Source organism: Acinonyx jubatus, chromosome B3 (assembly GCF_027475565.1).
Source record: "Acinonyx jubatus isolate Ajub_Pintada_27869175 chromosome B3, VMU_Ajub_asm_v1.0, whole genome shotgun sequence".
Lineage (NCBI taxonomy): Eukaryota > Metazoa > Chordata > Mammalia > Carnivora > Felidae > Acinonyx > Acinonyx jubatus.
Genome location: NC_069386.1, coordinates 44551386 through 44571100, shown reverse-complemented (window position 1 = coordinate 44571100; position 19715 = coordinate 44551386). Strand labels below are relative to the sequence as shown.

The 19715-nt window shown below is 44.4% G+C and overlaps 1 protein-coding gene across 1 annotated transcript in view; it reads right to left on the bottom strand.

Moving 5' to 3' along the window:
* Nucleotides 1-19623, bottom strand: part of MYO1E (myosin IE) — a 211906-nt gene extending 192283 nt beyond the window's left edge. Inside the window, exon 1 of the mRNA XM_027067382.2 lies at nt 19083-19623. Within this exon, the coding sequence (XP_026923183.1) occupies nt 19083-19085 (3 nt within the window). The 5' untranslated portion in view covers nt 19086-19623. The remainder of the gene's footprint in view (nt 1-19082) is intronic.
* Nucleotides 19624-19715: the final 92 nt, after the last annotated feature.

The following is a 19715-nucleotide window of genomic DNA, read 5'->3' as shown; positions in this document are numbered from 1 at the left end:
GGCACTGACTTTTACTCACTATGATCGTATTTGTATTAGTGGAAAAACGGGAGTTCCAGGAACTGGGCGGAACGAAAAGGAGGGACAGAAAATTCAGAAGGACAAAGCTTGAAGCATCCATCATTCACACAGGGAGAAACCAGGTGACGCAGTACCTGTCCCCAGGGACCACACACACATTCCAGGGGGGAGGGGTGCCTGATCCACAACCAAGCGGAATACCCAACACAAGTGTGGTCAAAGAGCAGCCAATGACCTGGGAACAAGGAGGGGAGGCAGGAAAATGAGAAAAGGCCAAAGGGAAAGAGGATAAACTCTGAAAAGTATAAAGAAATGCAAATTGTTTCTGACCTCAGGGGGTTTAGAGTCTATCTATACAGTGTGACTCACACACAGATAGCAATGTGAGATTACATATAATTGAGCACCAAACAAATAACTCCATGACAAGGGTTACGATTTGAAGAAGAAATGAACTCAGTGAGCTAAATCAAAAGTTTCCAGGAAATGAGCCTTTATGTGGGCCTCAGAGGATTCTGATAAATGGCAAGAAAGGGAATGGAAGGCCAGTCATTAAGAACAGCGTGACCAAGGAGTGAATTCTAGCCAGACTATAAAACATGAGAATCAGCTTGTGCATTCATCCGTTCAATCAATATTTATTGAAAACCTATGGTGTGCAGGCACTATGCTAGGAGCTAATAGCAGGGACAAGGCATTCAGGCTGCCCATGGAGTTTACATATTCCAGAAGGACTACTGGAAAATAAAAGTTGGACAGGGGCAGCCTGGAATAGAGTTGAGACGGATCCACATTTTGGCCTTTAGCCTCTTTTCTGTAAGAGCTGAGAGTTTTTTGAGTAAGAGTGACAGGTGTAAAGCCGTATGACCAGGAAAATGATTCTGGCACTGCTCTTTCTGTAAATTAAAGGGGGAAGACAGGGAAGATCACTTAGGCAACCCTTGTGATGGTCCAAGCGTAAGACAAGGCAGATTCAAACCAGGATGACAGCTGAGCAAAGGAGGACACCTTCACAAGGTTTGGGACCAGCAGGAGTCCTGAAAGGAGGAGAGGGACAGAAAAGGCCCCTGATGTCTCCAGTCAAGCTGTACGAATTAGGAAGAGAAGGCAAAGGACACTTTCTGTAGCCCCAGGGTTGGAAGGGTTCTGGAGGCTGGACTCTTCGCTATTGATATTCCCGAGTCTGGATCTCTCTCTCTCTCTCTCTCTCTCTCTCTCTCTCTCTCTCTCTCTCTCTCTCCAGCCTGACAGAATCTGTTCTTGGGCACCTTTAGAAGGTTTGATAGATTAGTTTACAGCGAGATGTTATTAACCAACCAACATTTTATCAAGAATGATGCAGCAGCTCAGAGCAACCGGTAATGGCAAAGCTCGGCATTGACAGGAGCCTGGGAGGAGTCATTCTGGGTGGAGGGCTTTCCAATCACGCTGTAGGCAGCCCCTGATTCCAGGCGTCTGACTCCAGAACTGCCTCAGATGGAGAAAACTTTCCGTCCACCCCGCTCCTGAGCATTGCCATGTCACTTCTGCTTCAGCAAGATAAGAGATGATTGACTGTTTACATCCCTGTCCTTGTAAGACGGCATCCTGGAGGACAACACCAGGCTTCCACTGGACACCTGTTTCGAGTCATGTCACCGTGCTTAGACCACAGGTTTCCTATGCACTAGTGCTTTCTCACCTGGGGTCTCATTTAAATGAAGACTCAGAATCAGGAGGTCTGGGGTGGGGCCTGAAGTTCTGCAGTTCTTTCAACAGCCCAGTTGGTGCCCATGCTGCTGGCCCATAGACCCCACAACTTGAATGTGCACGTGTCTAGGAATAGACAGCTCCTCTCCACAGCAGATTCAGATGATGCTGAATTTAAATCCATCCTCTGCCACTTTTCAGATGGTATTTTGTTTCCTCGTCCGTAGGCGGAAAACGAATACCTACCTCAAAGGAGGTACAAAAGCAGAGCAATACGGAGTGGGTCCTCAGTAACTGCTCATTCTTTTTTTTTTTTTTTTTTTTAGTTTATTTTAATTTACTTTTGAGAGAGAGAGAGAGAGAGAGCACGCAAGTGGGTCAGGGGCACAGACACAGTGGGACAGGGGATCCGAAGAGGGCTCTGTGCTGACAGCAGAGAACCTGATGTGGGGCTTGAACCCATGAACCATGAGATCATGACCTGAGCTAAAGGCAGTCACTTAACCAGCTTAGCCACCCAGACACCCCAGTAATTGTTCATTCCAATAGCAGATTTCTCTTCTCTTGGGGGGTGTGAAAAGCTGTTAAATTTATAGACCCATACTCCCACAAAAAAACTAAGGTCTCCAGGCGGACTGACTGAGAATGCAAAGGATAGAATACCTTCAGAAACTGGAAAAGCCACTGAAAATTTTATCATCATGTAACCCTGCATAATTACAGACACATCCAAAAATAGCGTGATCATGTACTTGTCTGAATGATTTATTTTTGTAAGTTTTTTATTTAAATTCCAGTTAGTTAAGTTATAGTATAATATTAGTTTCATTACTTGTTCAAGTGATTTAGCACATCAAAATCTAATACATTATTTCCCAGCTCTGAAATTTCCAAACTCCACTTGGTAGGAGAGAAAGTATTTCTATTCCAAGGGGCCAGGATACCCGATTTAACCAACCTCAGTGTATTTAACCTTCTTCAACCTTCCCTTGCAAGAGTCTTCCCTTCACCAAAGTCAGATTCCACCCTGCATTGAGAATTATTCTCCTAGTGCATTATCAAGTTTCTTGATCCAGAATGTGTCATTTACATGAAACTTATAAAAATGCATTTACTACATGAGCCAGAAGACTCTCATACTTGAAATTCTTTGTCAGAGGTGAAGAAGTAAACCTCTACATTTCTACATTTTGAAAAGCAAACCACAGCTCTGTAAATGCACAGTTTTTGTCAGGCTAAATATCAACATTCCTTTGCATGCATTAATCTTTTAACCCCCAAAACTCAAGTATGTGAGCCAAGCGAACATAAGTGCATAAATATCAGGCTCCAAAATGATCTGTTTGTCATATAGTGCATAGGATTTCTTTCTAAAATCCCTCCCTTTTCACTTTCTCCATTCCACACCCAGAAAAACCTCCTATTTAGAGAAAGCCACACCTATCACTAAGAGCTAACCAACCTTTCAAAAAAGCATTTAGGAGCAAACGTTAAGAGCCATTCAAAACAAAAGGAAATGCCAAGACACTCAAAAAAAAGTTCTACTCTTAATGCAAAAGAAGCTACCAGAATTTATGAGGAGCAGAATAAACAAAACAATTAAGCCATTAGCATGTCTCTTTGGAGACAAACTGGCCTTGGGAAGAGGGCAAAACTGAGATCCCAGTTGGGCAGGTGAGTTGTTAGTTCGCTAAGGAAAAACAAAGGCAGCGAATTCTCTTTAAACCAGAACAGATCTAAACTTGGTCAGGTAATTTTACATTCTGATGGTCCACATAGCTGAATGAGGAAAACCTTCTTATCCTATCTGGTAGTGATAGGCCACAGCCTGGCACAACCTCCAGCAGTGAAAAGCCTGAGAGCGAGGTCACGGGTTACACCTGATTGAGAATGCTTCCCTTTACAGTTGGGAACTTAAAAAAAAATTTTTTTTAATGTTTATTTATTTTTGAGAGACAGAGAGCGAGCATGAGCAGGGAAGGGGCAGAGAGAGGAGAGAGACAGATTCTGAAGCAAGCTCGAGACTCCGAGCTGTCAGTACAGAGCCCAACGTGGGGCTCGAACCCATGAAACGCAAGATCACATCCCGAGCCGAAGTTGGACACTTAACCAACTGAGCCACCCAGGCGCCCCTGCAGTTGGGAACTTTCATCAGGGGGCCTGGGTGAATGTTGTTTCCTTGTCTGCTTGGAAAGAGCAGCATTACTCCTGGAGGGGACAAGCTGGGACTGGTTGTGTGGCCTTGGGCAATCCCAGAACCTCTCCCGGTCTCAACGGTAGAAGGGTTGTAATCAACAGAGTGAGAGAGTCCTATACAGAAGCCATTCCAGCCCACCAGCTTCCCTCCAGTCTCTGCCTTCCAGGAGCTGAGCTCGAGAGTTGCTAATATCCTGTTCTATTAAAAGAACACTCAAAAGGAAGCTCTACTGGATTTATCTGAGGGGGCTATTTTTATCTTTGGAAAACATTTCCAGTTTACAGTTAGTTAACTGTCTAGGTTAATCCACCAGCTCTCATCAATCACTCTTCTGTTGGAGGCTACAACATCACTGCAGAGTTGCAGTGAAAGGTCTTCAGCTCTCCATGCATTTTTGGTCTAGTGGGGGAACAGTTGGGCTCAATTCCACAAAGTTGCTGATTCTACCACGTGCCAGACATTTCACCAGGTGATGGAAACTCAAAAACGAATGTGACTCTGTATCCCCCTTAAGGAGTTTACAGCCTAGCAGGAGAGAACAATAAACAAATATTTAATGAATTAATATCACTCCAAACCTCCCATTAGCAGGAGGGCCCCAACTGACCTGGCCTGTCTCAACTCTGCCATGCCTGGTGTACAAGCCACTCAAAATATCATTCAAAATGTTCTAACTGGTGATCATACATATCTTTCCAGACTCCACCAGTCACCTGGACGTCAGTTTCCTCCTGCCTCACTTTGGAGGCCGTTGCTTTCACACTCTGGAGAGCTTAGAATACTTTATCCCTTCCACCTGGAGCTGAGTGTGGAAAACATACTCCAAAAAGCTCAAAAAGTACAAATCTGCCCACTCTGTTAGGTGTGGAGGTCCCGCACACAGATCTCATGAGGACAGTCTGAATTTACCAGTATTTGGATTACCTGTGAATTTTAAACATCTGAAGTCAACCTGTCCTCCAAAACCACAATTAAAAAAGCATACTGTCTGCTTCAAAATCCCATTTTCGATTCTTTCAGTCCCTTCTTCCATCTGTATCTCTGCCATCTGTATCTGTATCTCCTGAAACCCCAATACTAGCAAAGATCACTGGCAATGGATACAATAGATTCCAGTTTCTGGGAGCGCTGTCTTTCTTCACAGATTCGGAAACAGCAGGGGCAGAAGGGTGTCTGCCCTGGTTTCAACATTATATAGCTGGCTGGCGAGTGAGGACAGGTACCCGTGGGCAGACTGATTCTCCTGCCTTCGGTGAATGAGTGGCTTGGCTTTCAGGTGCCCTTTTAAGTATCTTTATTCTTCTTCTCTCCCTCCAGAGGCGAGCTGAATGAAGTGAGGGGTGACACCCACATCAGACAACTGCATCATCCCCACTAAAATCAAAGGCTCCGGTGACATTTGAATCATGGGGCGCTTTCCCTGATTCACCCCTCCCTGTTTCACTCCATTAGCTGAGTCACCAAGAGCAGCAGTTTACTGGTGTGGACTTGGGGAGTGCTGCACTGTGTGGGCAGTTCTGCCCTCTGTCTACTCCAAGTAAAGATCAAGTCTTTAAAACCGGTGTGTTTTAAAGACTGTAGTCACACACTGCAGAAGGAAACGCAAGCATTTTCCCCCAATACGTTTAAAAATAGAACTATAGGGGGGGCCTGGGTGGCTCAGCCGGTTAAGCGTCTGACTTCAGCTCAGGTCATGATCTTGCGGTCCGTGAGTTCGAGCCACGCGTCGGGCTTTGTGCTGACAGCTCAGAGCCTGGAGACTGTTTCAGATTCTGTGTCTCTCTCTCTCTCTGACCCTCCCCCGTTCATGCTCTGTCTCTCTCTGTCTCAAAAATAAATAAACGTTAAAAAAAAAAATAGAACTATAGGGGTGGCTGGGTGGCTCAGTAGGTTAAGCTTCCAACTTCAGCTCAGGTCATGATCTCACTGTTTATGGGTTTCATGATCTCACTGCTTATGGGTTTGAGCCCCACGTCATGCTCTGTGCTGACAGCTCACAGCTCAGAGCCTGGAGCCTGCTTCAGATTCTGTCTACATCACTCTGCTCCTCCCCTGCTCAAGTTCTGCCTCTCTCTCTCTCTCTCTCTCTTTCTCTCTTTTTCTCTGTCTCTCTCTCTCTCTCTCTCTCAAATATAAATAAACATTAAACAAATTTTTTAAGAGATAAATAAATAAAAATAAAAATAGCACTGTATACCTAGCAGGACAAATCACAAAATGAGGTGGGGTACAAAGACAAACAAGGGCTCTCCCTGAAAAGTAACTGACCAGAAGAGAAGATTAAACGCGCATAACGAATCATGGAATCTCTGCAGACCGACAGCCATGGGTTTTCTGAAGATAACTTCCAACTCTGAGACTCAAGAAGGTGGAATTAGGACTGGCCTAAAAGGAGAATTAGACCATGGGGATTGACTGTAGCTAAACATCTGCCCGTAAGAGGCACAGCGGGTAGTTAGACATGGCCAGGAGATCCAGGTGAGAGGCAAAGCGAAAAGGTAAACTGAAGCCACACTGCAGAAGTCGAATCCATGGGACTCGGCAACCGATGGAATCTTTCAGTTAGCTACATCTTATATTTAGATTACATAAAATACACCTTTGCCACCTGACACCTACATACAACTGCTCCTGCAAACTGAAGACTGATTCATTGCCCCAAACAATGATGACAGTGTCTATTGTCTCCGTAGACCAGACAATGCTGGGCACATTGGCACTCCACAGTCACTGGAGAGGCTGTGCTAGGCAGGCTCCACCCAGGATGAGAAAGAGGGATCCGACCGAGGTGGGAGGAGCGAGTTGCCCTTCCTGTGGTGGACTTAATTATGTGTCTCACTTCTGAGCAAGTGCAAACTATGTTTCCTGCATTCTCCAACCCTCCTCCTCATCGCTCCCCCATCTAGAAGGGCAAGAACCTTAGGAGGAAAGAACAGGATGCTAGACAGATGGAGGATGCAGGGGGAGCTTAGAGGCAGGGGAAAGAAAGAGCTAGAAGGAAGAGGTTATCCGACTTCCTTTTTTTTTTTTTCTACACCCCAAGCCTTAATCCTAGATGATAGAAACAGAGCACAGAGCACAGAGTCCAGTGGTTGGAGTCCAGTAATTTCCTTCTCATTATGTACCCTCAATTAATAAATATTAATTTTAGAATTAATAATAATAAATCCCTACCAGGAAAATAATGAGCTTTCAATTATTTACTTAAAGTCAAAACCTTAGGTCCTTGATTTATATTTGAAGTCTGTACTAGAGGTACAGACTTCTCTTTGTGATCAATGGAGAATTTAAAAACATAATAAATACGAGGCCAACACTGTGACTCTGTTTTCATGCTTTATTATTATTCTGAAAAATTAAGTTAGTTTCCAACAGATAATACCTACCATTACTTCATTGGTAATGGTAATGGTAACTTAAATTGGTTTAGTTCCATGGGAATCTTACAAAAAAATTTAACTTACCACTTTCCACCTCCTTTCTCCCTAGTGCTTTATTATGTTTGATTTTCTTTTTTTTAATTATTTTTTATTATTTTTTTTAATGTTTATTTATTTTTTGAGAGAGAGATACAGTGTGAGCAGGGGAGGGGCAGAAAGAGAGGGAGACAGAGAACCCAAAGCAGGCTCCAGGCTCTGAGCTGTCAGCACAGAGCCTGAGGTGGGGCTCAAACTCACAAAGCGTGAGATCACGACCTGAGCTGAAGTCGTACATTCAACCGACTGAGCCACCCAGGCGCCCCTGTTATGTTTGATTTTTAAACTTTTCTAGTAAAAGCAGATTTAGGACCAAGATGCCTGGACTGTGGGTCAAAAGACTTGTAATTCTAAGGCCACCTCTTCTATTAATTTGCCAAGTGACCTTGGTCAGGCTATTTAAATTCTTTGGACCCTCGAGGGTCATCTGGGGAAGCCATGGACCACTTTGGGGATTTATGAATCTTCTTCCTTGGAAAAAATGCACATATGAACACAGACACAAACTTTAGCAAACAACTTCATAGAAATCCCCAAGTAGTCTCCAGGATATTACTTATCCTGACATTCTACATTTATTTATTTATTTATTTATTTATTTATTTACTTACTTACTTACTTACTTATTTTTACATTTATTTATTTTTGAGAGACAGAGAAAGACAGAGTGTGACCAGGGGAGGGACAGAGAGAGAGGGAGACTCAGAATCAGAAGCAGGTTCCAGGCTCAGAGCTGTCAGCACAGAGCCTGATGCACGGCTAGAACCCACAAACCGTGAGCTCATGACCGGAGCTGAAGTTGGACACTTAATTGACTAAGCCACCCAGGCACCCTGACAGTCTACATTTAAATGCATCTGATCATTGGAAGAAACAAGTATTATTTGTAGAGCCATCACCGTGATGCAGGCTTGTGTAAGAAGGAATGAAGAGACCAATAACCACAAGCTGGTTCTACCAATCCTACCTAAAGGAAGTGCCTGACTGAGTATGGCTAGGAATGTAGAGTGGGGAGCCACCACTGTCCTACATACCAAGACAATGTATACCTAGATATGGGACCAGGACAAGTATCAAGAAGAATGCCCAGTGACTGGAGATGTCTACATCATTCTGTAAAACAGTCTCTACTGTTAAAAGTCAAAGGGAGACCAAAAGAGTAGTTAGTGCCAAGAGCTGAGTTTAGCTTATGTAAAAGCCAACCTAATACAGAGATAGGATAAAATGACATCTAAGATTTGTTCCAAAATAAACCAAGGGAGGGGTGCCTGGATGGCTCAGTAGGTTGAGCGTCCGACTTCAGCTCAGGTCATGACATCATGGTTCATGAGTTTGAACCTTGCATCGGGCTCTGCGCTGAGAGCTCAGAGCCTGGAGCCTGCTTTGGATTCTGTGTTTCCCTCTCTGCCCCTCCCCTGCTCATGCCCTGTCTGTCTGTCTCTCTCTTTCTCTCTCAAAATAAGTAAACATTTTAAAAATAAACAAAAAAACCAAAGGAAGGTGAGAATACAGAAAGGATTGGAACAACTACATGCCAATAAGTTAGATAATCTAGAAGAAATAGATAAATTCCTAGAAACTTACAACTTACCAACACCAAATCAGGAAGAAATAGAAAATCTAAATTATTAGTAAGGAGATTAAATAAGTAATCAAAAACATCCTAACAAAGATAAGTCTAGGACCAGATGACTTCACTGGTAAGTTCTACCAAATATTTAAAGAAGCATTAATGCTCATTCTCAAACTCAAAAAAAGAAGAGTAAAGAACCCTTCCAAACTCATTTTACAAGACCAGAATTACCCTGATACCAAAACCAGACAAGAACACTACCAGAAAATTACAGGCCAATATCCCTGGTGAACATAGATGCAAAAATCCTCAACAAAACACTAGCGAACCAAATTCAAGAATACATCAAAAGGGTCGTACACCAAGATCAAGTGGGATTTATTCCAGGGATTCAGGGATGACTCAATGTCAACAAGTTAATCAATGTGATTGATACACCCCATTAACAAAATAGAGAAAACAAGCTGGGCCATGAATTGTCAACTGTTGAAGCTGGGGAATAAGTTTTCTCCCCATTTGTGCAGTTCAAATTTTTCCATTTAAAAAGAGAGAGGGAGAAAGAGAGGAAGTCAAAGTGAAAGACCCATGGGTTAATGCATTTTTGAGAACTGTGTTTAAAGCTAAGTTCGTCCTCAATTCACATCTTGTTGAGGAGCCCACAGATAGCACACAGTCTGTGGCTCACAGAATATGGAATGGACATGGGGTTGTTTGGGGAATAATCCAAAAGATAGGACTTTCAACCAAGACAAACAAGTATTTTTGTGTGTGTGAAGAAAGGCTTTGTCCACATCATGGCTCAGGGTTGGCTGGAAAGGCAGAATCAGGCAGTGAGCAGTACTGTCCCCACCTGTTCCCAACAGGATTATTCCACCCTCATGTCCAACAGGCCATCCAGCCCAGTCTGGTTTGGCAGGATCCACTGCACTCTCAGTTTGGACTTATTTGTAAAACACTTGGTACTGTCGCAAAGCTCCCTTTAACAGATAGAACACTACTTTTCTTCTGGCTGTTAGTTTCTGCTTTTCCTTTTTTCTCCAACAAAAAACCAGCAATTTTGAAGATCATCCTGAGTGCCCACAATGCAAAAGAACTGCCATCCCATTTCCTTTGGGAATTGCTTTGGGAAAAGAGCAGTGGATGTATAATAGACACGGGGGCTTCTGTCGAACACAGAGGTTCAGAGGGTCAGCCAGGGAAAAACGGAAGCTGCCACTGAATCTATTCCTGCCTCAGGGTATCCACCCAATTACCGCAAGCTGAAAGAAAAGGTTGACGCTGGGGACCCGTAGCTCGGCCCTCGGGGAGTCCGCTCCCACACTGACTCTGGGCTTTGGCCACGCGACTTGCTTTGGCCAGGGGGACAAGAGCAAGCATGATGCAAGCAGAGGTTTAACAAAATGTGTGTGCTGGGCTTGCTTTCTCTTTCGCTGTTCTTGGGAACCCTGTGACTGCTGCTATGTAAATAAGCCAGGACTAGCCTGTTGTGACAAGAGATAATACGGCAAAGTCATCTCCACTGCCCCAACTGAAATTGTGCCAGCTATCTGACATGGGAGTGAGGACATCCCAGATCATCTATCCCTAGCCAAGCCACCAGCTGACCACAGGGATCTGAGGAGCCAGTCCACTCAGCCCACAACTGCCCAGCCAATTCACAAAATCATGAGAAATAATAAACGTTTATTACTTAAACCACCACGTCTGGGGTGGTTTATTATACTAAAAGCCAGCAGACACAATAGGGCAAGAAAAGGTGACTAATACACTGAACATCCTGGGATGCAATCCCTAATGACTCTTTTACATAACACTCAATGAGACTTACTAATGATTTGATTGTATGTCAACTGTCATCAGAATAATCAGGCAAAGATCCACAACTGACCATACACCTTAATATTCATCTCAACACAACGTTTGCTATAACCCTTGGAATGAAATCGTATGGGCTTCAGAGGTTTATGAACTTCCTAAGATTATATGAAGAATTGTCTGTTTATGTGTTTTTTCTTCTTAATTGGAAAAAGACGTTAAAAGTATGGAGAATAAAATAAATATGTATGTACACACACTGGCCAGAATTAATGATACTATTTTATTATATTTGCTTTGGATTTTCTAATCTATAAAGTAAATGAAACACTACCAAGTGTTAAAATTAGTCAACTGACCCCAGTCTTCTCCCTTTTCTCCATGCCTCTTATTTATTTATTTTTTTAAGTGATCTCTAAGCCAAAGGTGAGGCTCAAACTCACAACCTTGGGATCAAGAGTCGGACGCTCCACCAACTGACCCAGCCAGGCCTGCCCCTCCTTCCCTCTTTAGCAGATTGAATTTGGTATCTTTCCAGTCCACTGATTTGTATTTTTAAAAGAATATATGCATAAATATATATGTATGAATACATATCCCCAAACAATATACTGTGTGTAGTTTTTTTTTTAATTTTTCTTAGTTTTTATTATATGTATCTTTCTACAACTTGCTTCTTCACCAAACACTACTTTTGTGAGATCTATCCATACTGATACTTGGTTACCAATAAGTTGCGTGTATTTAGGCATTTCTCTACTAACAGACATTTAGATTGTTCTGGTTTGTTTTTGTTTTTACTATTACAAACACTGTTGGGACACAGGTCGATAGATTCCAACATATTTTCAGAGGACCTCAGGATACCCCCCAAATAATAGGAGTCTCTGTTTGACAAGCTGATGGGGGTAAGTTGAATTGTTACGATTTTGTACACATATTTCTGTATTCAAGCGTTCCCAAGTCTTGAGGAAGCCATCTTTATTCATACTCTAAAATAGCTTAATAGATGCTTCTACATTTAAATTCAAAATTTTCTATAACAAAGGTCTGCATCTACTTGGGGCACTAAAAGCAACCTTATTTTTGTTGTTGTTGCTGAAAATTCCTACAATCAGACAATGACAATGTCTATCTACATCATTCTGTTACCAAAAAATACTATGCTAAGTTGCTGTCGACATCAAATGCTGGTCACGCCGATTAAATTACTAAGCCACTAATGATGTGGTCCTAATTTTTTATTTGTTTTCTTTCATGTAGGAGGACTAATGGGCTAGGTTTCTTGTGGTTATCTTGTTTCCCTTATTTTCTACTTTTTTAACCTAATTGAGATCAGAGCATTTTCTAGCATGACTTTTATTTTACCCTTATTCCCAGTGTGATATCACCCAGTACCCAAACTTTATGATATGCAAAGTCCCCAAAACAAGGAAATTAAAGCCAAGATCCTTACTACCCATGACAGACAATGTTCTTAGGTCTAAATTATCCCACCCTGGCACTATTGAGTAAAATTAACTAAAACAGATTATTTTTTAATCAACCTTGTCTTCCTTCAAAAGTAGGTGAAATGATTAAGCAATATATGGATGCTTGGATTCAGAAACTTCAAATTAGAAATCATGTATTCAATTGCTTGTGAAAGAGCATAAAGTTAAAAGACCTGCTTCCTTACACACAAGTTGTAGGCCCCCTGAACAGTTCTCTTTCCCTTGTTACACTTTGGTTTCTTACCTATAAAATGGCAACAAAAACCATCAGTGGTGCAGGAAGAAGTGAATTCACCTATAGGAAAGCTGTTTGTTACCATTCCTCCATTAGACATGAGCTCCTCCCAGAGGCAGTGCTTAATTTATCTTTGATTTCCCAATGGTTGCCGCCATATTTGGTAAGGATTCCTACCTAGTAATAAGCATGTATGCTATAACGTCTTTCATAACTGCTGTTGTCTATTCCACTTTAGGGTTCAAAGCTCCCCACTTCCAACTACCTGCGTTCTCTGATAAGACCATTCATACTTGTCAAGTTACAGTCAGAAGCCTGAGCACCCACTGGTGTTACACATTTGAGTGCCAATGCCATAAACTAGGGAGAACACCCATAGCAGGACTTAGGAGTTTGGAGTATCCCCCAAGCCTGCCTGTGTTGCTTCACATTCTGCACTAGAGAGGGGTCTACATGTCTCAAAAGCAACAGGAAGTTGAGCAGCTCATTAATGACAGGGAGGGTCTCCCTGGTACATAGCTCTAGAGGCAAAGTCTCTGCACAGTTATGACAGGCTGGGTAAGCAGGTTACATGGAATTACTATACCACCACCAAAATGTGATAAATATGCTTACCAGGAAAAGGTTTTATAAAATAGGTGGAAAAATACAAGAGCCCAAATTGTACATTTAGCCCATAATTACAACTACATAAAAAGGGTGTGCATTTGGACAGATTAGAAGGGAACCCAAAAGCATGAAAATAATTACTATGAGGGTAGTGACATTACAGGTGAATCCTCCAAATTTATTTCAAAAATTGAAACAGTAATAAATCAAAAATAAATGACCTTCCACCTCCAAGTAGGCTTTTCTGAAGGAAAGAAAGAAAACTACCCGGTCATGTCTGGACTCTAAGGAAACAGACCCTAATCCAACACTATGGTTTGGTGGGAAAAGCCTTATTAGATTGGGATCAGAAAATGAATCCTGGCACCAGTTCAGTCAAATCCTACTTCTGAGGCTTCAGAAGTCAACCCATCTACACTTTTCTGTGAAATCCAGCAAAAGGATTTAGGATAGAATTCTTTAAGATTTTTTTTTTTTTTAAGTAACCTCTACACCCAACATGGGGCTTGAACTCATAACCTGGAGATCAAGAGTCATATGTTCCAGGGACCCAGCCAGCCAGATGCCCCTAGGATAGAATTTTTAAATCTCTTCTGGGCATTCTACAATGTAGTATGTTTTACTTTCTACAATGTAGCGAATCACTATAAGTCCCATGAATGAACTTTTAACAAACACATCAGAACTCAAAACAGGGGAGAGACCATGGCCCCCTTCAGAGCAGTTTCTTGTATTTATTCCTGGAAAAAGCCACCTCCTCTTTGTCCTCCAAAGCCTATCGTATGATATTTCACATCTTCAGAAGGGCCAATTTCTTCTTTGGGGCAGAATGTAACTTCTGGAAACAGCGGAGAGGGACTTGGTATGAGTAAGATAGGCGATCAAGCTGAACACTAAAGTTTTAGGTCAAAAAAGAAGTAAAAAAAAACAAACAGATTTTCTTATATGGCCACTCAGAGGTGCTTCGTACTTCAATGACATTGTTCCCTGGTGGCAACTCAGAAGGGCGGGCTGACTTCCCTGGGACGTACAGTGCAAAGTTCCAGGGCTGGTCAAAGCCAATCCTTCGATTTTAGGGAGCACTCTTACAGTTCTACTTTGCTCAAGTGTGGCTGTCATAAAGATAGGTTAAAAAAATACCTTGCTACGATGCCCAAAAACCTTTTGTCTCTGCCAAAATAAACTGTGAGGCTGAAATTCAAGACACAATTTGTTTACCATTATTACAGAATGTGCTTGTAAGGCCAAGATGTTTATTTTTAGTACCTTTGGCATTTAACCTTTAACCCCTTTTTGCTCTGTAAATATTAAGTCCCAGCAAGGTAAAAAAAAATAATAAAATAAAAATATTAAAACCTCACCATTTTAATAACATATTGATGAAAACACAATTGCTGTATCTTTGTGAAAAAAAATAGTAGATGACTCAGGCTTGGAAAATCATGACTGTACATAATTTCTATATATTCCATAATGAAGCTCATAATACTTTGCATTGGTATACAGGTTTCAAACTATTTCTGCTTTTTGAACCCAATGAAAATAGCTGTCACAAGTTCTGACCAAGTAATGAGACCCAATCGTTTCTCATTAGGAAATGCAAAGTATTACATGTTCTCTCTTTCATTTAGTCTCACATGAGATCATGACATTAACACTGAGTACAGGAGCAAAAAGTCATATCCCAAGTCAATATTTACCAAAATGCTCATTATCTAGGCCCAAAGGTAACTCCTGAGACAGACCTCAAATCCAGGAGATTCAACTAGAAGAGTAATAAAAGAGGTCTAGGCATGCAATAAAGGGGTTGTGGGGGGTGGGGATTTTCCCCAGAAGAGGCGGGGGTGGGGGGGGCGGGGGGGGGGGGTGGAGAGGCAGGTGTGATGGGTTAAGAAAGAGAAGTTCAGTTCACAGCCTCACCACTCATACAACTTACACATCTACACTGGTGTTTAGATTGCTCCAAATTTGGATGCAGATTTTCCTTGTTAATAGCCTGGTGATTCCATAGGCTGAAAATACCAGGGAACTCCCTCTCTTAAAGGAAACCCAGTGGGAAGGTGTGGATGTATCAGTGAAACACCATTACTGGTATATGGTTAAAGTTGAGACATTCCTGCTGGTGAGCGAATGGAAGAAAGCATGTGGTTCTCAGGGACACCACTTTGAGATTTACAATAGAGTGGCTACAAACAGCTGACCTGCAGGTGTTTGGCCTTGCAGCAATGATCAGAACACTTTTAAGACTTAACCGGTCTGGCACAAAAATGTGGATTTCCAGCTTCCCTGGAAATATGTAATAGGATCAATGTAACCATGGTAATGTGGTAGTTGTCACGAACCATGGCCTAAGGTCAAGTAACGGTGCTTCTTTAGAGGGGTATATTTACTCTCTAGAGGACAGCCTCACCGCATGAAAAATTGTATGTATCCTGGCCTTTGCAGACATTGGAGTTTGCAACCACGGACAAAGCTGAAATCCCCCACAGGAGTGTGAAGGACGCGACTTTCACTCCTTCTGCTACTGTCTGCTTCCTCCACTTCTCCATCCCTTTCTATGTGCTGCTCCACGGGCTTCCCTTTGTGCCCTGGGCCAACCAAACTTTTCCCATGAGGCTGGCCAACCCAAGCTGGCCCCTAGATAATGTCCTGAATTCCATATCCTTCCCTAACCCCTCTGCCTCCATCAAAACTTTTCTGTGCTTCAACCCATTTTTGTTTCGGTTTGGCTTTGTACTATGTCGTTTTGGCCAGGAAACTATTAGCAATCTGATAAACTAATCAGTGGGAGTGGACTAGGTTACCTTCCCAGAAAACATACTTGAAATGGATTCCAGACTTTCTAAATATGTGCCATGCCTTCACCCAAAGGAACTTACCTACCTCATAGTCAGCTGTCTGACAGATTTCTAAGTACATAAGTCTATTCCTGTGTATTTTTTATAAATAACATCTATATTTACTCACAAATAATATGCAAGTGAGGGAAAGGGGCATATCCTGACCATCGTCTGAGGTGATGGCCAATTCAGATTTACTCAAATAGTTCAGTATATTTAAGTCAGAGAAGCCCTATGAATAATAATTTCTGCACCTGACATATATAGATAGCAGAGCTACAGACATGGGTTCCAGTCCATTGGACAGTCCAAGCTGTCATGCCCACTAAAACAGAACTCCCTTTGTAGACGATAAAGCCAAATTCGACAAGGGAAATCTTAGTAGGCTATGATTATTAATCAAAGTCAAAGGAGATTGTGGGTCCGTCCTAACCAAGGTGCACTAAATTATAAAGACATGCAGAGATTTTTTTTTTTTTCAGTTCGTCAAGTCTCCAAACATAGTTGTTGCTCCTCCAAAGATGGAGAAAAGTGTCCCAAAGTGAGCTTTCAGGAAAAAGATATGAGGTGAACTCTACACTGGACATTGTGCTCATGAATCAGAAAATGACAATCTTCCTCATGAGTCACAACTGAATGAGTCTTGGCAGGGCCTTAGGGACAGGTTGGGAGTCTTCCTCGTGTGCTACCAGACTTCCTAAGAGATCACACATACAAACAGGCAAACACACAACAATACAGGAGCTCTCCCTACAGCCCAGCCAAGGGCCCCACAGATTCTCTTCTCCATGCTAACCCTCAGCCACACCCACTGAAGGCAATGCCCCTTCTCTTCCTGTTCTAAGCAGCTGAAGGATGCAGCTGGGCAGACCCACACAGATGTGAATGAAACGCAAAATGAAACCTCATTTGGCTTGAAAGGGTCATATATCAACAGTAAACATTCTAACTGAGGTTGCCGAAGACGACTTAGGATGGGGTATGCTCTAAGACAACTTCACCTAGCTAATGAACAATTTCTCAAGCCAGTGAAGAAATGATTCATTTAATTTTGGCCACGTTACTCTACCTCTAGTAGACGGAGCGATGGCGCATGTCCTGTTTCAGGGCAGCAGCTGCTTTAACTTTTTTCTGATGCACTGATAGCCGCCCGGCTGGCCACAACACCGCCATCTGTGCTGCTGGCAGGGAACCCATCAATAGGTAAGTCACACCCTGTCCTCCGACAGACATACTACGCAACTCTGGAAACAATTCTCTTCCTTAGAACATGCCTCCTCCGCATCCATTCGATCAACCATCTACTTCAAAAGCAATGTGGCCGAACTGAGCACGTTATTTCCGAGGTCTCCAGAACAGGCATCAGAGACTACTTTTGCAGTGTGTCCGGCATGAAAAATGAATTCACTGAGGCAAAGTTAACTTTCTCAAGGTAGCACTCAAGTATTTGAATTCAGTAAGTTTCTTTAAGCTCTTGACATAAACATATTGATTTTGTTTTGTTTTTAGAAATATTGAACCATGGAAAATAATTATAGCAGTTCTAAAGTACTAGGACTATCACATTGCTGAAATTCAAGTGGTCGATTAGGTAGTGGCCCAATTAGGTAGCTCATCCACCCACCACACATCAGTGTAAGTAAATGGTTCTCTCACAGGGGCTCCAAAAATAACGTGGAGCAGACTGACTCCTTAAACCCTGAAACTTACAGAGGAAATTTATTTACAGATCAAGTGTCCTCTTAGGGAGGGGCAGAGGTGACACAACTCTGGACTACGTAAAAAGAAAAAGCTTCTGTCAAAGATGCCCTTTTAAAGACTGTTTTGTTTTTAAGCATTCTTTTGAATAAACACAGCACTCACTGGGTCTTAGAGTTGCTTTTGAGTTTTGTATACAGGTTCGCATGGGCCTTGGCTACATTTCTCAGGCTGGTCTTGCAGGATAGATTTTTAAATCAGCGCTGTACCAATTACCATTTTGACTTAGCTCCCCATTCACAGTCATTAAAACTTAACAAAACAAACCAGAAGAGGATCAGGTCATCCACCCAGGCAGGGTTCTTTGAAAAGAAGCAAGTGTGGAAACTATGAAGCCTCGTAGTAGCACTTTTTTTTTTTTCTTTCTTTCTCGGATGGACTGTCAATCTCTTCAAAATCGAGTCCTTGCCTTTGTGCTTCGGATAGAAACGAACAGCATACCCAAACCCAGGGGGATGCGGCTCAGGTTAATGGGGCGGAGTGGGTTGCTGGGGGGCGGGTAGGGGGAAAGTCAGAGCCGAGTGAGAAAAAGTCGGCCACTTCCCTGTATTCCCAAAGTGCCAACGGAAAAAGAACAAAACACTCGACTTCCTCCCGTGCGACCCGTTCGCGGTACACCCGAAAAGCGCCAGTCACCTCGCCCTCGGGGAGGGGGTGGGGGGTGGGGGTGTTTACTCGGCCTCGCGGGCGCGGAGACCCAACCAGCCGCGAGGCTGCCGGCTGCGCCCGGTCACTTTCGCTCTCAGCCGCCCGCCCAGCGCCAGGTGCTCGCCCTACCTGGCGCCCCCGCCGGCCTTTGTGCGGCCCGCGCCGCCCCCGCCGGCGTGTGGCTGCCAGGCGGGACAGCTGCTGGCGGCGCGGGGGGCGGAGAGGCGGCGAGGCGGGGAGGCGGCAGGCGCCCGTGCCCGCCGGCGGGGAGGGGGGCGCGGGGCGCGCGCAGGGGAGGGGGCGCGGCGAGCCGGCTCCTGCGCCTCGGTGCCGCGCTCCCCGCCGCCGCGGGCAGGACCGCGGGGCCACCGGCGCTGCCCCCACCGTCCCCGCGGAAAGAGAGGGGTCCCCTCCGAGGGCCGTGCCCCCGAGCGCAGAGCTGCCCCCACGCTGGCTTCCGACAGCTGGCAGCCATAGCAACCCGGCCACAAAAAGTTTCGCGGCGCCCAAAGCGGCTTGAAAGAAAGTTTTCCTTGGCCCCTCGCTCCCTCTCCCCCAGCCAGGGTTTACGGAAAGCAGCAGGCAATCAGAGCTCGCGACGTGCCGACTCCCGCGTCCACCTTCTCTACCCCTGGCCTCGGCTGCGCGCCCAAGGTGGGTGCCCCGCGCCGACGCTTCCTGCCGGTCCCAGGGTCAGGCGGTCCCGGGACGCCGTGCGGCCAACTCACCATGGTGACTCGTGCCGCGGTCGCGCCTCTGCCGGCGCCGGCTGCCGGGGAGCTGGGGCTGGAACGCAGGCTCCTGGGAGAACTTCAAAAGTTGGTCCCCTTCGCCAAAAACGGGCTCTCGACACCCAAGCACTCACAGGAGCCAATGGGAACCCTGGGGGTACTCCATCCAGGCGGGATCGGCGGCGCTAGGTGAGGGCGAGAAGGAGGAGACTCAGCAGGCGGGGCGCATGCTGCAGAGGGCAGGGGTCCACTCGGACCAGGCGCTCGCGGCCCCCTCCCCCCCCCCAGCCTAGGTGAGCCCGATGCTCTCCGCGCGTCTGCCTGGCTGCCCAGCCTCGCTCCTCTTTCTTCGGCCACTAACTCTGTACTCCTCCGGCAGAGCCTCTGCTCGGGCTGGGCAATCTGTCCATAAATGGAGAATTCAGCTCAGGCCTGACCAATCAGGGTTTGTTTTCACAGCGTCACTCCTCAGGGAAACCGTGGTAGCCAACAAGCTTGGAGCTGCTGGAGTTTCCAAAGACCTCTGGATCCTGTAGTCCTCCACGCTAGCCTCCAAAGAGCGCTGCTGACCCGGCTCGCTCCGCAGTGCAAGACCTGAACTGTTGGGAACAAAACTCTCCTTGAAAGAGA